The sequence below is a fragment of the Anopheles maculipalpis genome, chromosome X (assembly GCF_943734695.1).
Source record: "Anopheles maculipalpis chromosome X, idAnoMacuDA_375_x, whole genome shotgun sequence".
Lineage (NCBI taxonomy): Eukaryota > Metazoa > Arthropoda > Insecta > Diptera > Culicidae > Anopheles > Anopheles maculipalpis.
The window spans coordinates 918,240-943,769 of record NC_064870.1 but is presented as its reverse complement, the minus strand read 5'-3'; the positions used below and the strand labels follow the sequence as shown (position 1 = coordinate 943,769).

The following is a 25,530-nucleotide window of genomic DNA, read 5'->3' as shown; positions in this document are numbered from 1 at the left end:
AGAAATCAAACACAAACGGCTTAGAGGCCTCGAGCGAAAAGGCCTTTGTGTTGGAACCGGCCTTTAGCGCACATGTGACATTCGTGCTCACCACATGCTACATATAGGAAACAACTTCACCCGTTTGCGAACAATGTCCTCGAAGAGGAAGATTATTTTTAAACCGATTCGACCAGCTTTAAAAGGGCACTGTTTGTTTCCTTTTTTTTCCCCGCACACCGTACGACGCGTAGCGAAGGATGCTAGTGAGCAGTGATATTTTAAATGCGAAAAGTGTTACGACGCATGACATAAAATATATGTAATGGAAAGGCCTTTTTTTGGGTTTTGGCGAGCCGAAAAGGTTTTTATTGCGACCATTCTGCTTGCTGCCAAATAAACAACATTCTCGCATTTGTAGGTTTGTTCGAAAGTGTCACTCGCACCAGCGGACAAAGAAATAGACGAGTAATTATGTTTTGTCGTGCCTAACGGGTGTGGCGGGAAGCGAATTTCTTGTGTGAAACAAAAAAAAATCACTAAAACCACACAGCTGACCGCCCGTAGGATCGAATGCTTCAATCATCTTCGATTAAAATCGTAAATAAAAGCTCTCTCTCTCTCTCTCTCTCTCTCTCTCTGTCGCGCGCTCTCTCGCTCTATCTAAAGCATTTACCAAGCTCTGAGAGCATGATGTATGGTTGCGTGCAATTCTTCACGCAAAAGAAACACACAAATTTTTGAGTTGGGGAATAAAAATCAGATCACAGCTTTGCTTCGTTCTGTTGCAGCTTTTGAGTCAGTAAAAATAAGATGTTATAGAAAGGAGCATAATACTGCCATTATCTGTGCGAGCAAGCAGAGAAAGCGCAGAAGACACATCTTCCGTTCCACAGCGCATTCGGCGTTTTTTACGCCTATTTCGAGCACGGTAGCGTAAACGAGCAAATGTCGAAAAGAAAGACAGCAATAAGCGTGTAGCATAAAACTTTACTACGTGCCAGGGGGGGAGGGGGGGTAGCATTGGCTCGGGGGCAGAAACGAAGCCAGAGTGGGCCAGCAGCACAAGTGTAGCATAAACTCGGCAAGCCAGCGTTGGTGTGCGCCAAAGCGGGACAGTCGTATCCGTGTAGTGTAGCTGTCAAAATGGCCGTCTCCTAGGCTGGTTGGCTGGTTTGCTGGTGTGGTATCTTCAAACGGTGCACACTGCGTACGGGATGTGTCGCTTCCAGTAATAGATCGAAAGTAAGAAAGAACAAAAAACGAACTATCCGCTCAATGGCGTCCAGCTAGTCCAGCAACAAGCATCGAAAGGATGGAAAGATTGTGGCAATAAGGCAAGGCAGGCTGGTGTGTACACTCTCCCCCCACCCCGGGAAGGCAAAAATCCGTAGACGATTGTGCATTAGGTTCGAGGTAACGGTGCGTAAGTGACGGGCGATCCGACAGGGAAGCGAAGGTGTAACAAGTAGAAGGAAAGTCACCAATGAAGCAGTAGAACCAAGCTGCTGTTGGCTTGTGGGTTGCAGATGAGAAAGAAAGTGCTACAAAAATCAACTTACAAATCCGTGTGTTTCGGTTTTCCGCATAATCAGCTCACCCGTGCTTAAAGGATAACGCAACAAGGAAACACAAATAAACCCCCTCACCCCTTCCCTCCCTCCTCTCCTTCCTACACACACACACCATCTCCAACATACACACACACACACATATATATGTAAGGCCATCCAGGCGCCAAGTGCAATAAACCCAGTGGAAACAAAAGCTGGAGCGAAACGGGCAAACAAATCATAAAAAAGGGAGGCGACAACCGTCGGTCAGCCCCCCTGGCTAGAAAAAGGTGTAAAAGTAATGTTTATGCTGTACGCTAATCGTGTGCAGGTGTGAATGCTACAGTTGGTTTGTTGCAACAAAAGCGAGGAAAGTGACAGAAGAAGGACAGGAAGGCCTCCGCACAACAGTCGCAGGATAAAGTTTTTTTTTTTTGTTTTGTGACGAGCGTGCGTGTGCTGTCCTCTCCTTTGTGTGAATGCACGGGATCGCTTCTGCCGACTATGTCCGCGAAGACCATATTTGGGGCCGCGCCGTGCAAAGAAGGACGTTTGCTGCCGTACGGTGAGCGACACTAAAATGCTAGCCCAGCAAAACAAAAACAGTGTACCAGTTCGCCGGTCACAAAACGGTCCCCAAACCCATCCCGCAACGGTTACAGTCTGAGGCGTGCCATTAAAGTGCGCGTTGGCAACAGATCGGTTCGAAATCCGGAATTCTGCTGCCGCACAAATCCCCCTTCGAAGGAAACGGGTTCCAAACAACACCATACCAACCTCCCCACCCGGGGGCTGCGATCGCGGCGGGGGGACCCACGAAAGGGCGACCCCGAGTGCGCGTGAAAGAGAGTGGCGCGCGAGGCCAACTGAAGCGCCGAAAAATGTGGGACAGAAAGAGAGGTGGCAAGTGACAGACCGTTTTTTTTTTTGTTTTTGTTTCAATCAAACTACACTACTACCAAAACCTCCTGCCCGCCCGCGCCCTTCCCACCGTCAATCGTCTTGGTGGTCATCATCCCCCCCCCCCACCGCCCCTCGTCGTCATCCTTTTCACAAGTACGGATGCGTTTTTTCGGGCTCGATGCGGTTGTGCGTGCGTATGTTACGGGGCTCGGTATGAAGACTGTGCGACGACCGCACGGTAACAACAACAAAAGACAGCAAACGGGGAAGAAAGCATTCAGGTGGTGCAGCACTTCGGTACCTCACTACCTCAGTTTGCTCCGCCCGCCCGCACTGGGGCCACGGCGATGGGTGTGTTTGTGACCGAAAGTACTAGTTTCGTGTGAAACCCGGCACTCCGGGTTTCGCGTTTAATATCAGTAGTTGCGTACGTGTGTCTTAGTGTGTGTGTGTGTATGTAATTGTGCTTATATGTTTGTCTCTAGTGTTGTTTGTATCCTGACTGTATCCTGTGTGGTGTCCGCTGAAGCAACGCAACCCAACGTGGGAGGGATGATGGGGGAAGGATCGGATGCAGAAAAACAGCAGCAAAGTGCGTGTTGAGTGCGTTTGTCAAACATGACCCATTTAAAGTCGGAAGAAAAAGCTACCATACCCGCTCCATTACATCGCGCTGGCGCATCTGTACGCGTGTGTGTGTGTGTGTATGGTTTCGTATGTGAGCAAAGCATAGTTTCCCCGATAGGTCGGTCCACACACAGCCTCAGAAGGTGAAGAAACAAGTGCAGCATCATCGATTCAATCCACCACATCAACCCAGTATTTGTTTATTTATATTTTTATATATATTCGTATGTGTGTATGTGTGCATATAGTCAACATTGTCAACAGCCGTATGCCGCGTGTGTTAAAAACGAAGGCTTTACGAAAGAATGATGGATATTGTGCCGCTAAAAGCAGTTTCAACGTGAACACCCCAAAGCGCCCATCAACCCAAAACCAAATGTGGCTTCACAATCAATACACTCGCAAAGTTCGCTTCGCAACCCCGAGGATGATGTAGCCGTGCGAAAGCGTCGTCCTTTCTGCCCAGGGGAGGAGGGATCGTAAGAACACAGATCGTGTTTTGCAATATTGATAAATACAAATATCTATAACGACTGTGTTTGTGTGCGTGTGCGTGTGTATGTGTGTGTGTGCGTTCGTTGACACGCGAGCGCATGGTCCTTATGGCATTGGCCACGAGCCATCAGCAGCACCCCATCAGCAACCAGGACGACTCGAATGCGGTAAGTTTGCACTGAGTTCACCAGTCCCAAATAGCCAAACCGCAGCACACAGTCCCAAGGATCGACGTTCTTTCCCGGGCGACGGTTTTGCTACCCAGCGTCCAGGTATCGATCGCTTTATCCGTCACTTTGATGATCTCATACGTGTCCTTGGTCCTTGGCACATATTGGGCTATTGGTTGCCATTAAACACGGGTACACACATCCACGTAATTGGTTGGAACGTTCAAGGGAAATCGGTAGTCTTGGCTGGGCAAACTCCCGATTACCCAGCAGTCCTGTGACAGTACAGTCTACTGGCAAGGAAGACCACGAGGCAAGAGATAGCTGACGAGAAGGAACGGGTTTTCTAAGTCAGAAACACTCCCAGATCCGAAGTTTTCTGCCCATCAGTGATCAGTGATTAACGTACAAAGTAGGTCAAGTTGACTGCGGGGTACTGCGAAATTGTGTCTGGTCGCTTTGGATGCGGAGAAAATGACGACGCGAGACCCCGAAGGAATGATATTCTTTGTAAATGGTCTTTAAAAAAGGCCAACGCAAAGACGGCGCACAGAAACAGGTTTGCTTTGGCCCCAGCGCCCCATATCCTGGGCATACGCGTTGCCGCCACGATTCACGCGGGTTAGGGGTAGTATTTCCTGTTTTGTCTCGATGTTCCCGCGGTCGCCCTGTCCTGGCCTTTCGCGTCGAAGCGTTGGAACTTTCATTGGCAGCGAAGATCGACCATCAACGTTTCATCCACACAAAAGGGAGGACCCAGGTAATGAACTGGCGCGCCAGTTTAGGTATGACAGTGCGCAATATGACTTCACCCGGAAGGGTTGGGGGGCTAACAATGATCCCTTGCTTTTTTGCTTCAAAATACTCCACACTGCTTCACGCAATCGTCCCGGCCCCAACAGCTCTGCCGGTGCTAGCGAATGCAAATTTTCAAATCGATCAGATTTAGTGCTTGTTAACGCCGTGGCTGGTCTCGCCCAAAACAAGGAAGCTTCACTGAAGGACGCGTCGCAATGGCGGCTAAAATTAGAATTTGTCTACCCCTAAAGTAGCACTTCTCACCGCCGCGAGATGGGAAGATTATTAGAGCTGCCGACACAACGTGGGGCGGATCATAAACACGATCGTAAACAGTGTCATATGAAGACAGCAAAAGAAATGTGTGTTGACAGAGAGAGAGAGAGAGAGAGAGAGAGAGAGAGAGGGAGGGCGGGACAGGGAGACGAAGATATCAGCAGATGTAAAAGCGCAAAGTGCATGCTTAATGCTCCAATTTTCCTCAAACCTGGTGGGCATGAACATTGCACTCCAATGTAGCAAACAATTGTTAATGATTTTTTGGGGTTAAACAGCAGAGACGAATGCAACTATAAACGATAAATAGGTATTTTATGGTTAAACGATCGCAAACATGAGTTTTACGATCGGCGGTGGAGGCCTAGCGAGCATATTTATAGCGACTGGTCGTAAAGTTGTGGACTCGCATTTGTCTGGGAAGAGGGTGCAACGAACAATGATCTGAGGTTAAGGTTTACTGCACATGTACACGGCGTGGACATGCACTTCGTCGATGCGCAGTGATCTGCACACGATCCCCACGATAGTGTGGAGAAAGATGCTGCTGTCTGCGTTGACGTGCGCAAATCCTAGCCAATTCTCTTAGGACCAAGCGCGCCAATAATATTTCCTTCACTATCGACACGGATGTACAGGGTGGCTAATGGCCGGCAATGGAAAATGTAAAGTAATAAAATGAAACAAGCTTCTTTAGTACCCGCCACTGGTTTCATTACCTAGGCAGCATTCAATGTCCTTTCTGGCCCAAAATGCGAGTGTGGCAATTAGCGCTAGGACTTCTAACATTTAACACATAAGCGTCAATACGAAACGCACAACATACGTTTGATCGTGCGTCGAGAGCCGCAATGAAAACAGAATAATTTTTAGTTTCGTAAAACAGCGGACACACCGCTTGCGATATTTGGCCTTACGCAGTGGAACGCATGTGTGTGTGTGTGAGAAGCGGTTGCATTGTGCGAGATTGACGTGTTTACAGGCGTCGCGGTTCGCCGTTGATGCAACATTTTCGTGAGGCTCGCTTTCCGTTTCTTTCCGATGGCCTTCACGGTGCACGGTGTTCCGAAAGTGTGACTCGGCGATGGCCACCATTTGTGCGTAGGTGTAGAAGAACGCGTGTGCTACTCCGTGCGTGCTTTGTTGTCGCACTAGTGTGTCATTGATAGTATTTGGTGTGGTGGTTTAAACGTTGTCTTCACGAGAAACATGACCGCATTGGTAAGAGGTAATATCCTGAGGATCGTCCTACAAATACTGCCATTTGTACAACTTCCTGTGCTTGACTGGCATCAGCAATATCGGCATCAAATACAACTCTGTCGAGGTTGATACGATAGGAATGGAATTTGCCAACTCGTACCCATTTCATGATGATATACTGATCAGATCTTCCCCTACAAATCGGCTCCAGTCTCACAAGAAACATGAGAGCATTGATAAGAGGTAATATCCGGAGGATCGTCCTACAAATACTGCCATTTGTACAACTTCCTGTGCTTGACTGGCATCAGCAATATCGGCATCAAATACAACTCTGTCGAGGTTGATACGATAGGAATGGAATTTGCCAACTCGTACCCATTTCATGATGATATACTGATCAGATCTTCCCCTACAAATCGGCTCCAGTCTCACAAGAAACATGAGAGCATTGATAAGAGGTAATATCCGGAGGATCGTCCTACAAATACTGCCATTTGTACAACTTCCTGTGCTTGACTGGCATCAGCAATATCGGCATCAAATACAACTCTGTCGAGGTTGATACGATAGGAATGGAATTTGCCAACTCGTACCCATTTCATGATGATATACTGATCAGATCTTCCCCTACAAATCGGCTCCAGTCTCACAAGAAACATGAGAGCATTGATAAGAGGTAATATCCGGAGGATCGTCCTACAAATACTGCCATTTGTACAACTTCCTGTGCTTGACTGGCATCAGCAATATCGGCATCAAATACAACTCTGTCGAGGTTGATACGATAGGAATGGAATTTGCCAACTCGTACCCATTTCATGATGATATACTGATCAGATCTTCCCCTACAAATCGGCTCCAGTCTCACAAGAAACATGAGAGCATTGATAAGAGGTAATATCCGAAGGATCGTCATACAAATGCTGCCATTTGTACAGCTTCCTGTGGCTGGCTGGCATCAGCAATACCGGCATCAAATACAAATCTGTCGAAGCTGATATGATAGGTTAGAATAACAAAATTCCAGAGTTATTCCTACTGATGCTATCACTTGCCTGCGTTGCAAAACTGCTCTGGAACACAAGCGACATCCGCGGCAAAATACTGCCTGGGGATCTGTTGAACGCTCAGTACTTCACCGGCTGTTGAAGTGTTCGTGTCTTTGGAGAACTCCACAGTGTAAACAGATCAGAATAATACGAATTTTAAAACCATTTTCTAATCGAAACTTATCAGTGAAAATGTATACGTCAGTGTTAAACGTCAAATTAAAGCGCAACTGTCAAACGGTAACGTCGTTCATATACTGTGACAATCATTTTGCCCGATCCCAGTAGTCCACCAGTCCAATCGAACACCAGCGAGTTCGAAGTAGTTTTTAAATGATGCATTTTCTTTTTTCATTCCGTTTTTCGGTTGGATTTCCGGACGAAACGTTCAACTACCGTCAGCAGTTAAATACGACGGGCGACGAAGAAACATCGAAAGTCCAAAACAGGTAAGTTATTTGCTTAACAAACTCAGTGCAGTGATTGAAATGCGGTGTGTGTGTGTGTTTCCTGCAGCCGTAGCGAATGCCAGAAGTTCAGAACCAGTCAAGGGACCGTAGCCTTGATGCTTGGGTCAAGCGAGCATCTTCGTACCTCGTGCGAGGATCAAGTCACAGTCACTAACGCTACGCCTGGCTGTGGTTCGGCCAATGTTAGTGAGCCTTGCGGCGTGGATAGCATTTTCAATGGCGAACCAGCGAACAGACCTGTCGCCGATCCGGTGGAAACCGGCGAGGGTAAGGTGGAAGGTAAGGCAACCAGCAGACCGAGCTCGTCCTGCAGCAGCGGCAGCAGCTCGTCCTCCTCCGACATTCAACAGCACTTACAGTCGATGTTCTGCTTGTTACGGCCCGAAGAAACCCTCAAGATGGTACGTACGACTTACGCGAAGCGAACTCAAACCCTCGAGAGAAAGAGAGAGAGAGAGACAGTGCGTAAAACTAATCTTTCGCTTCCCTTTCCACAGGCTGTAAAGCTGGAATCGTTACGAACGGGACGGACCAGGTATTTGGTCGTGGTATCACGCACAGTTACAAGCAAACGCCATAACACCGGCACGCTCTACCTTACCGGAAGTGGTAGCAGCACCACCACCACTTCCAACGGGAACATCTCATCGTGGCCATTGTCGGTGACGCCGCCGGAAACCTTCATCAACCTACCGCCGTCCCAGCAGCAGTACCACGGTGGCCGCTCGTCCTGCACGACACTGTCCGGCACAGTGACGGCAACGGCACACATGCGCCACAGTAGCTGCACCAGCGAAACATTTGCCGGCATCGATACGTTTGTGTCCAGCGTGGACAGCTGTGTCCTGAACGTTGGTCCCATCGGCGGCGGTCGTTTGCCCGATGGTGCTGACGTTGCGTGTAGGAGTGTTCAATGTGATAGTAAAACTAATAGTAGGTTAATTGAAAGCGCTGCAACCGCCACCGCCGCTGCTGCTGTGCTGGGCACAACGATCAACGGTGCGGACGGTGTCGGCGAACCTTGCGCTGCACCGTCCGGCGCGGAAGATTTGACGCTCAGCGATAAGCGAGACACGGAATCGAGCGAATCCGGGCTGCACAGCCAACAGTACCAGAGCCAGCATTCGATTAGCAACAGTGCCATTAGCATCGTGGAGGGAGGGAAAAAGATTGAAGAGTCCTGCCTCCTTGGCATTGATTGTAACGAACGTACGACCGTTGGGTTGGTGCTGAAAGTGCTTGCCGACACGTCCATACGGTTAGACGGCGATGGGTAGGTTTTTTTGCGCGGGAAATTGTGTTTTGCTTGCAACACATTTTATTAAATTAATTTAACCCCTTCTCACCTTCTCGACATGCGCGTGTGCCAGAGGGTTTAGCGTCAGTTCCTGCGGCAAGCAGCACATCTTTAAGCCGGTCTCGGTGCAGGCAATGTGGTCCGCGTTGCAAACACTGCACAAAGCATCGTTTAAGGCGCGCGAGCATAACTTCTTTGCCGGCGGCCCATCGCACGATTGGGTGTCGTACTATGAGGCGCACATTGATTCGGATCGGTCCTGTCTCAACGAGTGGAACGCGATGGATTCACTGGAAAGCAGACGCCCACCGTCACCGGGTTCCATTCGTAGCAAGTAAGCTTTTGCGGCAGGAGGGGGGGGGGGAGGAGGATAGGGATCATATGCACGGATTTGCCAACTAATTTCTTCCCCTTTCCGGTGGTTTTAGACCAACCGAACGCGAGGAAACGGAAAGCGTAATACGTTCCAAGCTGAAGGAGGTGATGATGTCGGTGGATCTGGACGATGTGACGTCGAAGTTTATACGCGGCCGGCTCGAGGAGCTGCTCGACATGGATTTGGGCGAGTACAAACCGTTCATCGATGCCGAAATGCTCGTCATCCTTGGCCAAATGGATGCGCCGACGGAGATTTTCGATCACGTGTACCTTGGATCCGAGTGGAACGCAAGCAATCTGGAAGAGTTGCAGCGGAACGGGTCCGTACTTGGTGCGCTTGGAGGCAGACGGAACATACACTAACATCTTTTCCTCCCTTCCCGCAGTGTCCATCACATACTGAACGTGACGCGCGAGATTGACAATTTCTTTCCGGGGCTCTTTCACTACTGTAACGTCCGTGTGTACGACGACGAGAAGACCGATTTACTGCGCCACTGGGACAACACGTTCAAATTCATCTCGCGCGCCAAGATGGAGGGCTCGAAGGTGTTGGTGCACTGTAAGATGGGCATCAGTCGATCGGCTTCGGTGGTGATTGCGTACGCGATGAAGGCGAACGGTTGGAACTTTGAGCATGCGCTGCGCCACGTAAAGGAGAAGCGTAGCTGCATCAAGCCGAACAAGAACTTTCTGATGCAGCTGGAAACGTACCAGGGCATGCTGGACGCGATGAAGAACAAGGAAAAGCTCCAGCGCAGCAAGAGCGAAACGAACCTCAAGCTGGCCGGTGCAAAGGAGGGCCGCTCGTTGCCGGGCAGCGAACCGACGCCACTCATCCAGGCACTGAACGGTGCTGGTGGCCAACAAGCCGGTGGTGGTGGTAAAAAGCAAACGGTGGCGACTGCTGTGGGCAAACCTGGCCACAACAACCACGCAGACATTGACGGTGGTGACGTTTCTTCGAGTGCTGGTAGCATTCTCGAGAAGGATGGTTTCGCACCAAAAGTGGATGGATCGGACGAGGCAGAGGTGGATGTGGGAGGTGCTAGTAGCAGGGGACGAACACGCACACGTCAAACCAAGCTACAGTCTGCCCATCTGCATAATCTAAAGCAGCTTGAGCTTGCGGGAAGCAACAGCAGCAGTGCCCAGTCGCACACGGGCCAGCAAATTACGCTGCCAGCAACAAGTTCAGCCAGTTCCACGTCGAAGCACAGCAAAATAATGACCAATCTCTTTCTACCGGCGACGGCCGCCAACAATCCGTTCATCCCCTGCGAAGGACGAACCTGTGCGCGTGGCACAGGGGCTTTGAAGCGTCACAAAAGTCTCTCGCCCGATTCGTTCAATACTCGCTGGTCGGACAACTACGAGCTTGAGTCATCATCGCTCGCGTACACGGATAACTATATTCCGACCGTACCGAGAACGTCACGCACCCGCACCATGCTTGAGCTGGACAATCAAATCGAATGGTACGCCGGTTCGGGCGCCACTACCGGACGGCGGAAACAGCAGAGCTACTCTTTGGAACATTTGCACGGCGGTGCGCTCGATATGCGGTCGCCCTGTACCGAAACGAAAACGATTCGCATGCCGTGCGGCAACGGGCAGAACTACAGCGTTTCGCCGAACCAGATAGTGCACCTGCAGGACAAGCTGCCAGCGAACGATATGCGTAAAAAGGTTTCCTCCATCCTAGCGGCAACCGGCGCCACGGCTACAACGGCCAAACCAACGCGATCGGATAGCTTCATCCGGAAACTGTTTCCCAACGCCAGCAGCAACGGCGGACCAGGGACCAGTGAGCAGGATTCAGGAGGCCTCCCGTCTCAGCCACTTACTACACCAGTGCCATCCACCGTACCGTTGTCGTCTTCAATACTGCTAGGGTCCACGGTGAAAGCGATTGTCAGCGAGCTGGAGTGTAATAGCGGGAGCAACATACCGGTCGCCCCGCCACCACTGCTAGCGGATCCCGGTACCATACTGTCCCAGAGCGTTGCTCCCATACCGATTGCTTCCGTAGCGGCAGAAGCAGCGGCAGTTGCGGTTGCCTCCGCCATTCGCGAAGCGACACGTAAGGATGTTCACGAAGCGAAGGAAGCGAGCGCTGCTTCCGCCACACCGGCTGCGTCCACTGTGTCGCTGGACGCCAAAGACGACAATCGTACGAACAATCCGGAACAGTGGGATCCAGGCGATGGTCGCAGCGAACCGATCTGTTGGACGTCTTCCTCGCAAATCATTCAACAGTGTGCAGCTCCTGCCGGGTTCCACGAGCTGCTACCCGCCAACGATACAGCAGCAGCAAGTGGTGGTGGTGGGGAGTGTTGCGAACCGGCCACTGAACAGGAGACCGGCAGCTGCTGTAAGTTACCGGACACGAGCGTAATGCGTCAATGTTCTTGGAGCAGTTGTGATTCGGGTTGTACCGGCAGCGAGGAATCTCGAACGGGAGGTGCACCGGCCAGTCAACAGCGGCGCTTAACCACATCCGGTTTGTCAGGTGTGGTGAACAGTAGCAGCACCAGTAGCAGTAGCGGTGGAACGCTTATCGAAGAGAGGGAAGAAATTCCCTGGCATCCAGGGACGGTGAAACGCACGAAGAAGCGCATAGAACAGCGCAGTACGAACGCCGCCACCGGCGTACCGATGAAATGGAACGCTACCTCCACGACGTTGCCGATGCCGTCGTTGGCGACGGAAGCAAGTGCCCACGGGGACAGTTTTGCCGATTCGTGCACCGCTCAACAACGCGCGCAAAAAGAACAGCAGGAAGAAGACTATCCCGCCGTGCGTGAGCGGCCTGGTATGGTTTCGTCGAGCTACGCACGCCTATCGGCCTCCGCACCGGATTCGTACAACCTCTACGCGGATGCGGGCAATCGGGTCGAATCCGTCGGTAGTACGACGAACCCGCTGCCTGCAAAGCGTCAAGTGAAGCTGAACCATCAACACTCGTTCGGCGGTGCTGTCGATGACTCTCTAGCGCGAAATCCAACCGAATCCTCCTCCACCTCGTACTGTTTACGGGTGAGCTTTCGTGCCGGGACCGGCAGTGTTGGCGATCGACAGCAGCAGCAGCAGCAGCAGCCGCAAGAATCAGGAGAAGCAACCGAGGAAGATACATTCAATGCAGGTAAGGTGCGAAACTTAAAGATGAGTTTTGAAGCGAAATCGAACGACCGGCGGCAAGGGCCAAAAAAGGTACGATCGCTTCCATCGTCACCGGTGGCCGTGCACGTGTCGATGGGTGGCCAAACGAAGAGACCCCCCAATTCATCCTCATCCACCGTTAGCGCAACGTCACCTTCTTCCACGCTAGGTGGGAGTTCGGTGACGGCACCATCAGCAGGGAAAGCGGTTCTCCAGAGCAACACTCCACCGGAAGATGTGACGGTACGGGATCTTGTTGATCGCTACGAGGTGCAGGGCCCACGGGTGCGACCAGGCGGCAGTAACTCACTGTCCCGGACCCAGCGACCGCGGTCGGTCTTTGAACCGCTCAAGCAAGGTGGCAGTGGTGGTAAACCGTTCGCGCCGACCACCACCAACAACCTACTGTCGCACTCCACAACGCAATGGCGGCTCGACGATTCCATGCGACCACCCGTTCCTCCGCTGGTGCGTGGTTTGGTGTTAGCGCAACATGGTGGAAGCACCACGCCGTACAACAACAACAACAGTAGTAGCAACACAACCTCCGGGTCGGGCAGTAGCGCCAATAACAGCACCAGTAACGCTAGAAACAATAACACCACCACAAGACTAATGCTACCCCAGTCCGGCGGAGCGGTGGATGGTGGCGCCTTGGCGCAGGTCGGCGGGAAACGAACGCAGCAGCACGGTAGGACACACCCGCTAGCGAAAATTAGTCCCAGTGCGAGACATCACCATCATCACCTGCACGTGCATCACCATCATCAGTACAATATAGGGCAGCTGCAGCAGCATCGTCACATCGGTACCGCACCGGGACCGGGCGTATCTGGGACGACTGGCCCCTCTGCCACTGTTACCGCCAATGCGTACAACACGATGTGAGGCATTTTTGTTTTGTTTTGTTTTGTTTACCAGAAGAGTCATACGAGAGAAGGAACACACACTCATATTTTTGGCAAAAATTCGAAATGTTCAGTTGCTGCTTCATGTAAAACTTTCAAAACACAATACCTTTGTGGCGAGTTGAAATTTTGTGCAATAATTTATTTTTTACATTGTTTCTTAATTTTGTGAAGTCAAAATGTTTGTTTTGCTATTAAAAAAAAAGGGCAACAGAGACAGCCTAATAAGCGAAATCTCACTTCTCACTATAGTGAGCAGATGCTTCACTGTCTCAGTAGGAAGTGACATTTTATCAAGCGTGAGATGTCGGTTGTGAGAAGCTTGATCGTCGGTTCATTCGTTTCTTACAAACAAATTTGCAAACAGCCAGAAAATGATGCAATTTATAACCCAAAGGCCCTCAGCACGGAAGTGAGTAGTGTTTCTAGCGTGTAGGCGTGCGCTATATTATTGTCTCTCTCTCTCTCTATCTCTCTCGTCAAACCAATTTGCAGTCTGTCATAATTTAGTTAAAATGTGGAAAATACGGCGCGCTGGTAAGGACGGACAGGCAAGCACAAAAACAGTCAGCATATTTTTATCCTTTTTTCCTCACCCGCCCCCCCCCCCCCCACACCCTGTTCATATTAGACCGATATAACAGATCAACTTATATGTGTATAGTGCGCCGAAAGCGTTGGGTTTTGTTTCGCCCCACCACTCGCTCTCGTTTAGTGAATTCGCGTTTTGAACAACAGTAATAATACTGGTGCAATGATGTAAAGATATTTAAAAAAAGCATGCTGCTTGGATCTAGCAAATAATCCCTCATGTATTCCCCCTCCCCTCAAGCAATTACTGCACGCCAGGTTCGTCATTTTGATTTTCCAGTTCGTGTTTGCGTTTCCGCAATTTCTATTCTGTTTTTAATCCTTTTTTTTTGTAAGTTATGTTGCTTATAAAATGTCATGTTTGTAGCAAAATTGACATTCCTAGTATGGAATGTGTTTTAGCGTTGTTTTTTTTTAACATAATTTATGACCTTAAATCGACGTAAGATCGTATCGTGCGACCCGCAAGAAAGGGTCGTATGCGAACCAAAAATGCCAATGCTCAGCTGGCTGCAAGTGCGTTCGTCGTTGCCTGCACCCCTCCCCGGTAACGGATTTGGTTAGAAAAGTATGCTGCTTCTGTTTTTTTTTTCTAACATCCCCTAGTCAAAAACCATGAACAAACTACTGATCTTATTCGCATTTTTAATTTTGTACTTTTTTACCATTCCAACCTAGCGAACGCCACATATCCATGCTTATACTAGCCCGGTATACCCATGGCCTCCAAAAGCCTCTGGCAATGGCACTTAACATGCAACACACACACGAAACTGTTTGCAAACTGGGACTGATTAGAGCGGCAATGCAATCGATCTCTTTTGAGGCGACAACGGTCTTCAAACGGCAGGACCGGTGTACAAAAATCCCATTTAACCGTTCCCTTGTAGTGATCTTAAAGAAGAAACAAATACAAGCCACCAAAACCAAACCGTGAAACTTGAAAAAAAAACCCCCCTTGATTGCTGCCCCAAATCGGCTTTGCTGTGTGGTCATATTTTATCCGCTTTGATCTCGATGGGAGGGAATTGGGATGCCCCCAGGAACACCAAATCCTTAATACTGACTCAAATATTGCAAGCTGACATTGCGGCCCACTGGTGCCGATACAATCACCCTACGTTGTCTAACGAAGGACAATGTTTGTGATTGATAATTGTCTTTTTTTCTTCTTTTTTTATATGTTTTTTTTTCTGTTGCGTTTATGTATAGTCAAAGTTTTAGCGTGCAAAACGCTAAGGAAGCTGAACTGTGCATTTCAAAATAACTCCACCCTGTTCCCCCTCGCTTCCCCGATTAATGTTATTCATATTTTAAACTGCTACGTGTTAAACAATTGTGCGTGTGTTTTTTTTTTTTTGTGTGCATATATGCCCGTGCATGTATATAGGCTAGGTAGAACTGGAGCGAAGTGAAAAATTAAAAACAGATGAGCAAATATAAAGGCAAAGGATGTGGCACGTGACACGTGACGTGCGTGTCCGTGCGTGTGTGTTTGTGTGTAGAATGCAGGAAAGGCTACAAATATAAGTAAGACATCCGCTGTGTACAGTTAGTTACTCATTCAATTTCATCGAAAATAAACAACAAAAACGGATACGCTAAAACGTTAAATCAATAAATGCAATGACAAAAATTATGCCCCCAACATCAGTGTAAGTATGTTCTGTTTGAGAGGGGTGGGGGGGATGGGGGGGTAAGATAATGAGAAAGATTGCCGCTATTTAATATTAGACAGGATCTTTCACAATGAAGCACAAAAGTTTCTCGATTTTGCAAGCAATGCTTCAACATATATTTACCATTTAAACGCATCGAACAAACCCACTAGATTATTGGCTTACACAGGTGGCACACACACACACTGCTCCCTCGGTGTGCACTCCCTTTATTTCGACTAAATGGTCCTGCTACACCATCCTCTAAAAACACTAATGCAACATCTACAAGAAAGCAATAAAATGTAACCTAAATGTATGGGACATTCGGCGTACCGTTTATACCCGGTAAGCCCGTGTGCCCTCCTGTTGGTGACGTCAGACATCACATTATGTCCATCATTGGTTCCGATCGGTTTGTGGATCAGGTTTGTGTGATCTAAGGACAAATTAAATTACCCATTATCGTTGTTTTTTTTTTTTTCAACGAATGTATACAATATTTTTTCTAGCAATTTCTTCTGTTTTCGACTGGCTGGTTTTAAACAGCAATGCTGCACTGAAGTTACATGTGGTGCTGCACCTTGCACTGGCGTAATGCCTCGTTAAAGCCCTCGCACAGCGTCAGATCGGATTGGTTCTGCGCACAGGATAGGAACTGTTTCATCTCCCATGCGCACGGACCTGTCTCGCCGGCTTGATGGGGGGCGGGCGCGGGTGCGTACTGTTGTGGGGCGGCTGCCACCGGCGCTGGTTCCTTCGAATCCGATCCCGAAAACATGCCCGTCAGCGCGTGCCCAACGGTGTGGCCCTGCAAATAGCAACGCAAGACCGTCGGTGAACATTGAATGCACATTGAAATCGCTCGTCCGCGAGCAATACTTACCACTGCAGAGCCGATGGCAACACCGCCGGCCGTTGCGGCCATTTGAGCCATCAGCCCGGGGCCCTGCGATGGAGCGGCCATCGGTGGGGCAACGGCGGTCGGTGCTGCCTGCTGCACAACGGGCTGCTTTGGTGCCGGTGCTGGTGCAGCTGCCATGGGCGCCCTAGCGAGTAGTGGGGAATTTCTTGTTAGGATGTGTTTTGCAAAATAAACTAACGACTGCGGAATTCGGACCCTTCCAAAGGTCATGGTCAACAGGAGAAAATAAAAATGGGTCTGAAAAACATGTGTGTCATCGCTTCTTCTCCTATCCTCTAGGCTAGACGACACACCGGAATCTTCTAGATGTTTCATCATGCTATGCACACACACACACATCTGCTCGCTATTTTTTACCGATACATCTACTAAAAAAACAACACATGATTAATGTGTTTATCGTTTTTTGAAAAGCTATTGCATCGCATTATGAAATGTGGTGCAATATATGCTGCTGCTGCTGCGTGAGAAAACAAGGACTTTGATGACTGTTTTTCAGCATATTCCTTATTTACTGACGCAACACAGCTGTCATGCAACCAGCACAGCATCACGCCACCTTTTTTTTTTTGCTGTACTCAACTATTCATCATAGAACTATCCCTTCACGAGTTGTTCCTTGGCGGAAACACAGATTACACCGGATTCTCCTAAGAATGTACTATTTTCCTACAAATACTTTTTTTCTATTTTCCTCTCTCCGGTAGGCAGAATATTGTGAAGCATGTGGCGTTATGTAACAATACAATTTTCCAGACGATTACCACGCCTGAAGCCAACGGGTAGGCTTCGGTGGCAAATAGAAAAACATCGGCAAATCTCTCCTAACCTCAACATAAAGGGAAAGTCAATACATACCTGCGAGCTGCTGGTGGCGGAGAAGCGGTACGACCCCGACGTGGCATTGTGAATCGTTTTTAAACACTTAAGTTAGGTAAGCTGTCGTTGATTGGAGATATTGAGTTACAGAACTGAAACGAGCTGAACTAGTAGCACCCACTTGCTGCAATCTTCACTTGGAGCACTTCACGTCTTTCCTTGCTTTTGTACGCTTTGACTGGGAGTTCGCAAATACAGACGGTGTTGTGACGGACAGAGCGATAAATATAGGCGTGCAGGTTGGTTGTACCGAAACGTCAGATGCCTGCATGACTGTGCAAAGCGTTTCTACCAAGGTGTATAGAAAATTTTCAAAATAGGGGTGAGATTGATAAAACTGCCACTTCTCACCACAGTGAGAAGAAACCCGAGGATGTGCTTCGGTTCACTCATCCGGTACGAAGCAGAGTGACAACGCGTACCCACCCTAACAACCAGGATGACCAGGATAAATGCAATATCCTTGCAGACCTCCATTTCGATACATCGGATTTCGCGATGATTATGTGCACCGTTTGCACACGCTCAACGCGTACTCGACTGCACTACTATGGGCAAGCCAAAAAAACAGCTCGACCCAGCTGCCTAGGGGGTGTAGGCAGCCGGCGACCGAGGGCGCTCTTGCTCGGGTTCATCTCTGCTGACCAACCATATTCGCGACACAGCACGAGCGAGTAGTAGGCAGTAGCCTATAAGTAGGAAAATAGTTTTTAATTCATATTATAACATGGCAAACTGATGGGAGTTGTCCCATGCGACGCGCTTTCCCGAAAAAAAACACACACACACACACACAACTTAACCCGATGCACAGGTGGCACAGGTGCGCCAAATCTTTGACCCGCCACTTGATAATCTTGCGCATCTCGAACTAACAGCAGCGCGCATGGGGTTTTTTTTTTATTTTAAATGAGGGAATGACTACAGGCAAGGACGGCGGAGCGAAAACGGGTAAGCACATCCAGCCAGGCACATAGTAGAATAACAGGCAGAGTTAATAAAGGAGGAAGAAAAACAACGCGGAAGGAAGAAGAAGCTTAAGGAAATGCAAAAATAAAAAATAAACAGATAATTCAGGATATTTTTAAGTGTCCTTTTATACTGAAAATAAAATTTTTACGTAAAAGCTAACCAAGGGGAAATGCGTTCTAAATCGATACCCCTCAAATCCCTTTTTTTCTTCGATATTGTTTTGCAGGTGCTACATCTTATTCGTTGGACTACATTACTGAGATACCGCGTCCGCATTTGTTCGTGCTCCACACCCTCTGTTGCTCCAAAAACACTTCGTTATTACATCTGGGTTTATTCTGTTTTCAATGCCCGTACCTATGTTGTAGCAACATCTTTTCTCATTATTTTCATTCTAATAAATATATACACACATATACATATAATAAAAATAAAGCTGACAATACGGCGGCAAGCCTGTATACCATGATATAAATAAATATACAAATAAATACCTTATGATCGGCTTTTTCGGTTTTGTAGTTGATAGTCGACTGCTGCCACTTTCACATGAGCGCATTGACATCACAGCATTGATGCTTAACAACATAGCTTAAGACCTTCATATAAAACACTTTATACACTTAGAAATGCTCTTCAGCAAGGGAGATCGACACATACTACACAACTACTCGCTACACATTCACACACACACTACAAACTTTACGCACATTTAGATGCTTAACAGCATAGCTTAAGACCTTCATATAAAACACTTTATACACTTAGAAATGCTCTTCAGCAAGGGAGATCGACACATACTACACAACTACTCTCTACACATTCACACACACACTATAAACTTTACGCACATTTAGATGCTTAACAGCATAGCTTAAGACCTTCATATAAAACACTTTATACACTTAGAAATGCTCTTCAGCAAGGGAGATCGACACATACTACACAACTACTCTCTACACATTCACACACACACTATAAACTTTACGCACATTTAGATGCTTAACAGCATAGCTTAAGACCTTCATATAAAACACTTTATACACTTAGAAATGCTCTTCAGCAAGGGAGATCGACACATACTAAACAACTACTCTCTACACATTCACACACACACTATAAACTTTACGCACATTTAGATGCTTAACAGCATAGCTTAAGACCTTCATATAAAACACTTTACACACTTAGAAATGCTCTTCAGCAAGGGAGATCGACACATACTACACAATTACACTCTACACATTCACACACACACACACACACACTATACAACTTTAGGAGCTTGTGGATGCTTAAAAGCATAAATTTGGACCTTAACATAAAACACTTTATACACTAGGACATGCTCGAAGCAAAGAACATGAAAAAGAAAACTCATCTCAACTCGATACCTTATAATCGGCAGCTATCCTACGCCATTTTGTTAGGAACCATTTTAATAGATGCATTTTTGATTGATTTAGACGATTTTGATTGATTCTTTTTTGATAGATAAATATTGATAGATGATTTTTTGAAAAGTTTTTAAGATTTTGATAGATACTTTTTTGATAGATATTTAATATATTTGATACATTTTGAAAGATACTAGCCGATTTCGCTGATTGCTGCAAGGGAAGAACATGAAAAAGAAAACTTATTAGCAAAACTAAACACCTTAATCATTTTACAAATAACAAAAGATCAATCTAGCATCGCTTGAAACTGTTACCGATCACTTGGGAGCCCATTTTCTTTATAATCTCGCAATCAGCGCTATAGACACATCTTTTTTCTCTCTACAGCGAGCAGGCACTCCTCACTATCGTGAGCAGATACTAAAGTGAGTAGGTATTTCTCTTTTCTCACTATAGAGAGCAGGCACTTCTCACTAAAGTATGATATAAGATTTTGCTCACTAGGCATAAGCTTTCTGGCTTTTTTCCAGCGTATTCAAAAAATTCTGTTCAATTTAAGCTTAACATCAAATAAATGTGAGCAAAAAGATCCCTCGGTAGGATAAGTAAAAACCTTAGCATAAAAATACTTTACCCACCTGGAAGTGATCGATAGAAAGGACTACGAAGAAGAGCACGTAATCGCTTTGCAAATATCACTCAATAAAAGAACTTTTCACCATTAAAAACTAGGATTTTATATCTTTATCGTTACTGCCAAGCTATGAAAACCGTGCTGTCACTCGCGTTATCAGTTTGATACTGATCCTACTGTCGGCTAATACAACCGATCGGCTTGGCGTTGGTTCGATTTAATCCTACTACATACATACTAACGCAGCTACACAAAACAGCAAAATCGCCAGCACGAGTACGCTCGTACGTGCTACGTCCTGTGTTCGTATCTGTGGGTAAAGTTGACTAAGTTACATGTGCTTTCTGGTTTTTTTCCATTGTGTCAAACGAAAATTGAGAGCAAATTGCTGTAGAATTTAAGCTTAACATCAAATAAATGTGAGGGAAAAGATCCGTCGGTCGGATATCACCTTAGAAATACACTCTACACACCTGGAAGTGATCGATAGAAAGGACTACGAAAAAGAGCCCGTAATCGCTTTGCAAATATCACTCAATAAAAGAACTTTTCACCATTAAAAACTAGGATTTTATATCTTTATCGCAACTGCTAGGCTATAAACGCCAAACTTTCATTCGCGTTATCAGTTTGATACTGATCCTACTGCCGGGTAATCCAAACGATCGGCTTGGCGTTGGTTCGATTCAATTCTAGTGCACACATACTAATGCAGCTAAACAAAAGAGCAAAATCGTCAGCACGAGTACGCTCGTACGAGCTACATCCTGTTTTCGTATCTGTGGGTAAAGTTGACTAAGTTACATGTGCTTTCTGGTTTTTTTCCATCGTATTAAACGAAAATTGAGAGCAAATTGCTGTAGAATTTAAGCTTAACATCAAATAAATGTGAGGGAAAAGATCTGTCGGTCGGATATCACCTTAGAAATACACTCTACACACCTGGAAGTGATCGATAGAAAGGACTACGAAGAAGAGCACGTAATCGCTTTGCAAATATCACTCAATAAAAGAACTTTTCACCATTAAAAACTAGGATTTTATATCTTTATCGCAACTGCTAGGCTATGAACGCCAAACTTTCATTCGCGTTATCAGTTTGATACTGATCCTACTGCCGGTTAATCCAAACGATCGGCTTGGCGTTGGTTCGATTCAATTCTAGTGCACACATACTAATGCAGCTAAACAAAAGAGCAAAATCGTCAGCACGAGTACGCTCGTACGTGCTACGTCCTGTGTTCGTATCTGTGGGTAAAGTTGACTAAGTTACATGTGCTTTCTGGTTTTTTTCCATTGTGTCAAACGAAAATTGAGAGCAAATTGCTGTAGAATTTAAGCTTAACATCAAATAAATGTGAGGGAAAAGATCCGTCGGTCGGATATCACCTTAGAAATACACTCTACACACCTGGAAGTGATCGATAGAAAGGACTACGAAAAAGAGCCCGTAATCGCTTTGCAAATATCACTCAATAAAAGAACTTTTCACCATTAAAAACTAGGATTTTATATCTTTATCGTTACTGCCAAGCTATGAAAACCGTGCTGTCACTCGCGTTATCAGTTTGATACTGATCCTACTGTCGGCTAATACAACCGATCGGCTTGGCGTTGGTTCGATTTAATCCTACTACATACATACTAACGCAGCTACACAAAACAGCAAAATCGCCAGCACGAGTACGCTCGTACGAGCTACGTCCTGTGTTCGTATCTGTGGGTAAAGTTGACTAAGTTACATGTGCTTTCTGGTTTTTTTCCATTGTGTCAAACGAAAATTGAGAGCAAATTGCTGTAGAATTTAAGCTTAACATTAAATAAATGTGAGGGAAAAGATCCGTCGGTCGGATATCACCTTAGAAATACACTCTACACACCTGGAAGTGATCGACAGAAAGGACTACGAAAAAGAGCCCGTAATCGCTTTGCAAATATCACTCAATAAAAGAACTTTTCACCATTAAAAACTAAGATTTTATATCTTTATCGCAACTGCTAGGCTATGAACGCCAAACTTTCATTCGCGTTATCAGTTTGATACTGATCCTACTGTCGGTTAATCCAAACGATCGGCTTGGCGTTGGTTCGATTCAATTCTAGTGCACACATACTAATGCAGCTAAACAAAAGAGCAAAATCGTCAGCACGAGTACGCTCGTACGAGCTACGTCCTGTTTTCGTATCTGTGGGTAAAGTTGACTAAGTTACATGTGCTTTCTGGTTTTTTCCATCGTATTAAACGAAAATTGAGAGCAAATTGCTGTAGAATTTAAGCTTAACATCAAATAAATGTGAGGGAAAAGATCCCTCGGTAGGATAAGTAAAAACCTTAACATAAAAATACTTTACCCACCTGGAAGTGATCGATAGAAAGGACTAAGAAGAAGAGCCCGTAATCGCTTTGCAAATATCACTCAATAAAAGAACTTTTCACCATTAAAAACTAGGATTTTATATCTTTATCGTTACTGCCAAGCTATGAAAACCGTACTGTCACTCGCGTTATCAGTTTGATACTGATCCTACTGTCGGCTAATACAACCGATCGGCTTGGCGTTGGTTCGATTTAATCCTACTACATACATACTAACGCAGCTCAACAATTCAGACAATACCGTAGCATGAGCCCGCAAGTACACGGTTCATCCTGGGTGCTAGTGATGGGAAAAATAAAATTTTACTAGGAATCGATCCGGCTAGCTAAAATAATTTCAGAAATTGATTCCGAAAATTAGCTGCGGAATCGGTTTTTGGAGTCGATTCTCAATTCTGGAATCGGTTTTATTTATTTTATTTTTCTCTTCAAAATTTTATTTTTTCCATCACTAGAACTCAGGATGTATCGTGTGCGTGCGCCCTCGTGCTAACGGTATTATATCTTTGTTTTGCTGCATTAGTATGTGTACACTAGAATTGAATCGAACCAACGCCAAGCCGATCGTTTGGATTAACCGGCAGTAGGATCAGTATCAAACTGATAACGCGAGTGAAAGTTTGGCGTTCATAGCCTAGCAGTTGCGATAAAGATATAAAATCTTAGTTTTTAATGGTGAAAAGTTCTTTTATTGAGTGATATTTGCAAAGCGATTACGGGCTCTTTTTCGTAGTCCTTTCTATCGATCACTTCCAGGTGGGTAAAGTATTTTTATGTTAAGGTTTTTACTTATCCTACCGAGGGATCTTTTCCCTCACATTTATTTAATGTTAAGCTTAAATTCTACAGCAATTTGCTCTCAATTTTCGTTTAATACGATGGAAAAAACCAGAAAGCACATGTAACTTAGTCAACTTTACCCACAGATACGAACACAGGACGTAGCACGTACGAGCGTACTCGTGCTGACGATTTTGCTCTTTTGTTTAGCTGCATTAGTATGTGTGCACTAGAATTGAATCGAACCAACGCCAAGCCGATCGTTTGGATTAACCGACAGTAGGATCAGTATCAAACTGATAACGCGAATGAAAGTTTGGCGTTCATAGCCTAGCAGTTGCGATAAAGATATAAAATCTTAGTTTTTAATGGTGAAAAGTTCTTTTATTGAGTGATATTTGCAAAGCGATTACGGGCTCTTTTTCGTAGTCCTTTCTATCGATCACTTCCAGGTGGGTAAAGTATTTTTATGTTAAGGTTTTTACTTATCCTACCGAGGGATCTTTTCCCTCACATTTATTTAATGTTAAGCTTAAATTCTACAGCAATTTGCTCTCAATTTTCGTTTGACACGATGGAAAAAACCAGAAAGCACATGATACTTAGTCAACTTTACCCACAGATACGAACACAGGATGTAGCTCGTACGAGCGTACTCGTGCTGACGATTTTGCTCTTTTGTTTAGCTGCATTAGTATGTGTGCACTAGAATTGAATCGAACCAACGCCAAGCCGATCGTTTGGATTAACCGGCAGTAGGATCAGTATCAAACTGATAACGCGAGTGAAAGTTTGGCGTTCATAGCCTAGCAGTTGCGATAAAGATATAAAATCCTAGTTTTTAATGGTGAAAAGTTCTTTTATTGAGTGATATTTGCAAAGCGATTACGGGCTCTTTTTCGTAGTCCTTTCTATCGATCACTTCCAGGTGGGTAAAGTATTTTTATGTTAAGGTTTTTACTTATCCTACCGAGGGATCTTTTCCCTCACATTTATTTAATGTTAAGCTTAAATTCTACAGCAATTTGCTCTCAATTTTCGATTAATACGATGGAAAAAACCAGAAAGCACATGATACTTAGTCAACTTTACCCACAGATACGAACACAGGATGTAGCTCGTACGAGCGTACTCGTGCTGACGATTTTGCTCTTTTGTTTAGCTGCATTAGTATGTGTGCACTAGAATTGAATCGAACCAACGCCAAGCCGATCGTTTGGATTAACCGGCAGTAGGATCAGTATCAAACTGATAACGCGAGTGAAAGTTTGGCGTTCATAGCCTAGCAGTTGCGATAAAGATATAAAATCTTAGTTTTTAATGGTGAAAAGTTCTTTTATTGAGTGATATTTGCAAAGCGATTACGGGCTCTTTTTCGTAGTCCTTTCTATCGATCACTTCCAGGTGGGTAAAGTATTTTTATGCTAAGGTTTTTACTTATCCTACCGAGGGATCTTTTTGCTCACATTTATTTGATGTTAAGCTTAAATTGAACAGAATTTTTTGAATACGCTGGAAAAAAGCCAGAAAGCTTATGCCTAGTGAGCAAAATCTTATATCATACTTTAGTGAGAAGTGCCTGCTCTCTATAGTGAGAAAAGAGAAATACCTACTCACTTTAGTATCTGCTCACGATAGTGAGGAGTGCCTGCTCGCTGTAGAGAGAAAAAAGATGTGTCTATAGCGCTGATTGCGCGATTATAAAGAAAATGGACTCCCAAGTGATCGGTAACAGTTTCAAGCGATGCTAGATTGATCTTTTGTTGTTTGTAAAATGATTAAGGTGTTTAGTTTTGCTAATAAGTTTTCTTTTTCATGTTCTTCCCTTGCAGCAATCAGCGAAATCGGCTAGCATCTTTCAAAATGTATCAAATATATTATATATCTATCATAAAAGTATCTATCAAAATCTTAAAAACTTTTCAAAAAATCATCTATCAATATTTATCTATCAAAAAAGAATCAATCAAAATCGTCTAAATCAATCAAAAAAGTATCTATCAAAATGGTTCCTAACAAAATGGCGTAGGATAGCTGCCGATT

At 45.9% G+C, this 25,530-nt stretch overlaps 3 protein-coding genes across 3 annotated transcripts in view; 1 reads left to right on the top strand and 2 right to left on the bottom strand.

Moving 5' to 3' along the window:
* Positions 1–3,608: 3,608 nt before the first annotated feature.
* LOC126562794 (uncharacterized) lies at positions 3,609–13,251 on the top strand. The gene is made up of 7 exons (XM_050219416.1): positions 3,609–3,724; positions 7,459–7,505; positions 7,573–7,927; positions 8,024–8,799; positions 8,897–9,157; positions 9,252–9,521; positions 9,588–13,251. The coding sequence occupies exons 1-7, from the start codon at positions 3,656–3,658 to the stop codon at positions 13,249–13,251; spliced, it is 5,442 nt and encodes a 1,813-aa protein (XP_050075373.1). The 5' UTR covers positions 3,609–3,655.
* A 1,078-nt stretch (positions 13,252–14,329) lies between these two features.
* The window catches only part of LOC126568561 (TOX high mobility group box family member 3-like), a 329,113-nt gene continuing 317,912 nt past the window's right edge, over positions 14,330–25,530 (bottom strand). The window contains exon 12 of the mRNA XM_050225068.1: positions 14,330–14,339. The gene's annotated coding sequence lies outside the window, so the exon portion shown is untranslated. The remainder of the gene's footprint in view (positions 14,340–25,530) is intronic.
* On the bottom strand, positions 16,086–17,355 carry LOC126561243 (coiled-coil-helix-coiled-coil-helix domain-containing protein 2). Its single transcript, XM_050217199.1, has 3 exons — positions 17,304–17,355; positions 16,407–16,569; positions 16,086–16,331 (listed from the first exon to the last, which is right to left on the bottom strand). Exons 1-3 carry the CDS (start codon positions 17,348–17,350, stop codon positions 16,086–16,088), a joined length of 456 nt encoding a protein of 151 aa, XP_050073156.1. The 5' UTR covers positions 17,351–17,355.